Genomic DNA, 1,023 nt, shown 5'->3' with positions numbered 1-1,023 from the left:
AACATGCTTCATGCAATGAATTTCACCTCTCCAAACCAACAGTTCCTATAAAGTGTGACTGCCAAGTAGCTTGGATCCGACTTTCATCTCTTCTGCCTCGGACAACCATCCGATGCGCCACCGAGACTTCCTTTGTCATGCTGCAAGACGTCGATGAAGCGAATTTAAGGACTGTGGCTCCATCTGCACCGCCTAAGGCTCTCTTCAACGACAGTCATGAGCTATCACATCTTTTGACAAAAGAGATAGGAAATTTTTATTATTTCTGGGATAATCTCACGGTTTTTTTCTAGGATTTGGGATATGTCTTTGATTAGACTTGTACCTGGTATTCCCCAAAGATTAAGCTGATTCACAAATTCAAGTAATTCATCCATGACATTTTGTCTCTAGTGATATTTCTAAATGAAATATCTGAAGACTGGTCGTGCAAGGTATGACTCACCTCATGATTTACTTCTTTTTTGTAATTCCTAAGTGAAATTTGTCAAATAAAGGCGTCGCAATCAACACTAGCGTCTAATTTCATTTCCAGATACTTGTGGTGCATTCCACGTGTGATTCTACACTACATTTACATATATGAAATGTCTTCATAAAAAAAAAAATGTAACATTAATGATGATGACAGTAATAGTTACAAAAATGCAAAGGTCATCATATGAAAAGGAGGAAACTTTCTACTTATGATAACATGATAATATTAATATAATGATAAGGATGATAATGATAACAGTAATGATAGGGAAAACAATAATAATAATAACAATGATGACGACAACAACAACAATGATAACGATAGTATTATAATTAAACAAAAATAATAACAGCAGCAATAATTATCCGTGTCATTATTACTGTTATCACCACTGGTATGGAAGACAAACGAAATTTTAATATTCTTGTCATTGTGGAGCGTTATTCAAATGAGCACGACTGTCAGAATGCATATAAGTCTATTGCATTGCACTCGCTGCGTCTCCCCAATGCGACAGTGTTTAATCACCTGTCTGCCGTTTGATA

At 35.7% G+C, this 1,023-nt stretch overlaps 1 protein-coding gene across 1 annotated transcript in view; it reads left to right on the top strand.

Moving 5' to 3' along the window:
* The window catches only part of LOC119571201, a gene marked incomplete at its 5' end in the record, with an annotated part of 1,147 nt that extends 637 nt beyond the window's left edge, over window positions 1-510 (top strand). The window contains one exon of the mRNA XM_037918616.1: window positions 43-510. Within this exon, the coding sequence (XP_037774544.1) occupies window positions 43-293 (251 nt within the window). The remainder of the gene's footprint in view (window positions 1-42) is intronic.
* Window positions 511-1,023: the final 513 nt, after the last annotated feature.

The sequence above is a fragment of the Penaeus monodon genome, unplaced genomic scaffold, assembly GCF_015228065.2.
Source record: "Penaeus monodon isolate SGIC_2016 unplaced genomic scaffold, NSTDA_Pmon_1 PmonScaffold_5450, whole genome shotgun sequence".
Lineage (NCBI taxonomy): Eukaryota > Metazoa > Arthropoda > Malacostraca > Decapoda > Penaeidae > Penaeus > Penaeus monodon.
The sequence above is the reverse complement of the archived record's forward strand: the minus strand, read 5'-3'. Positions and strand labels throughout refer to the sequence as shown.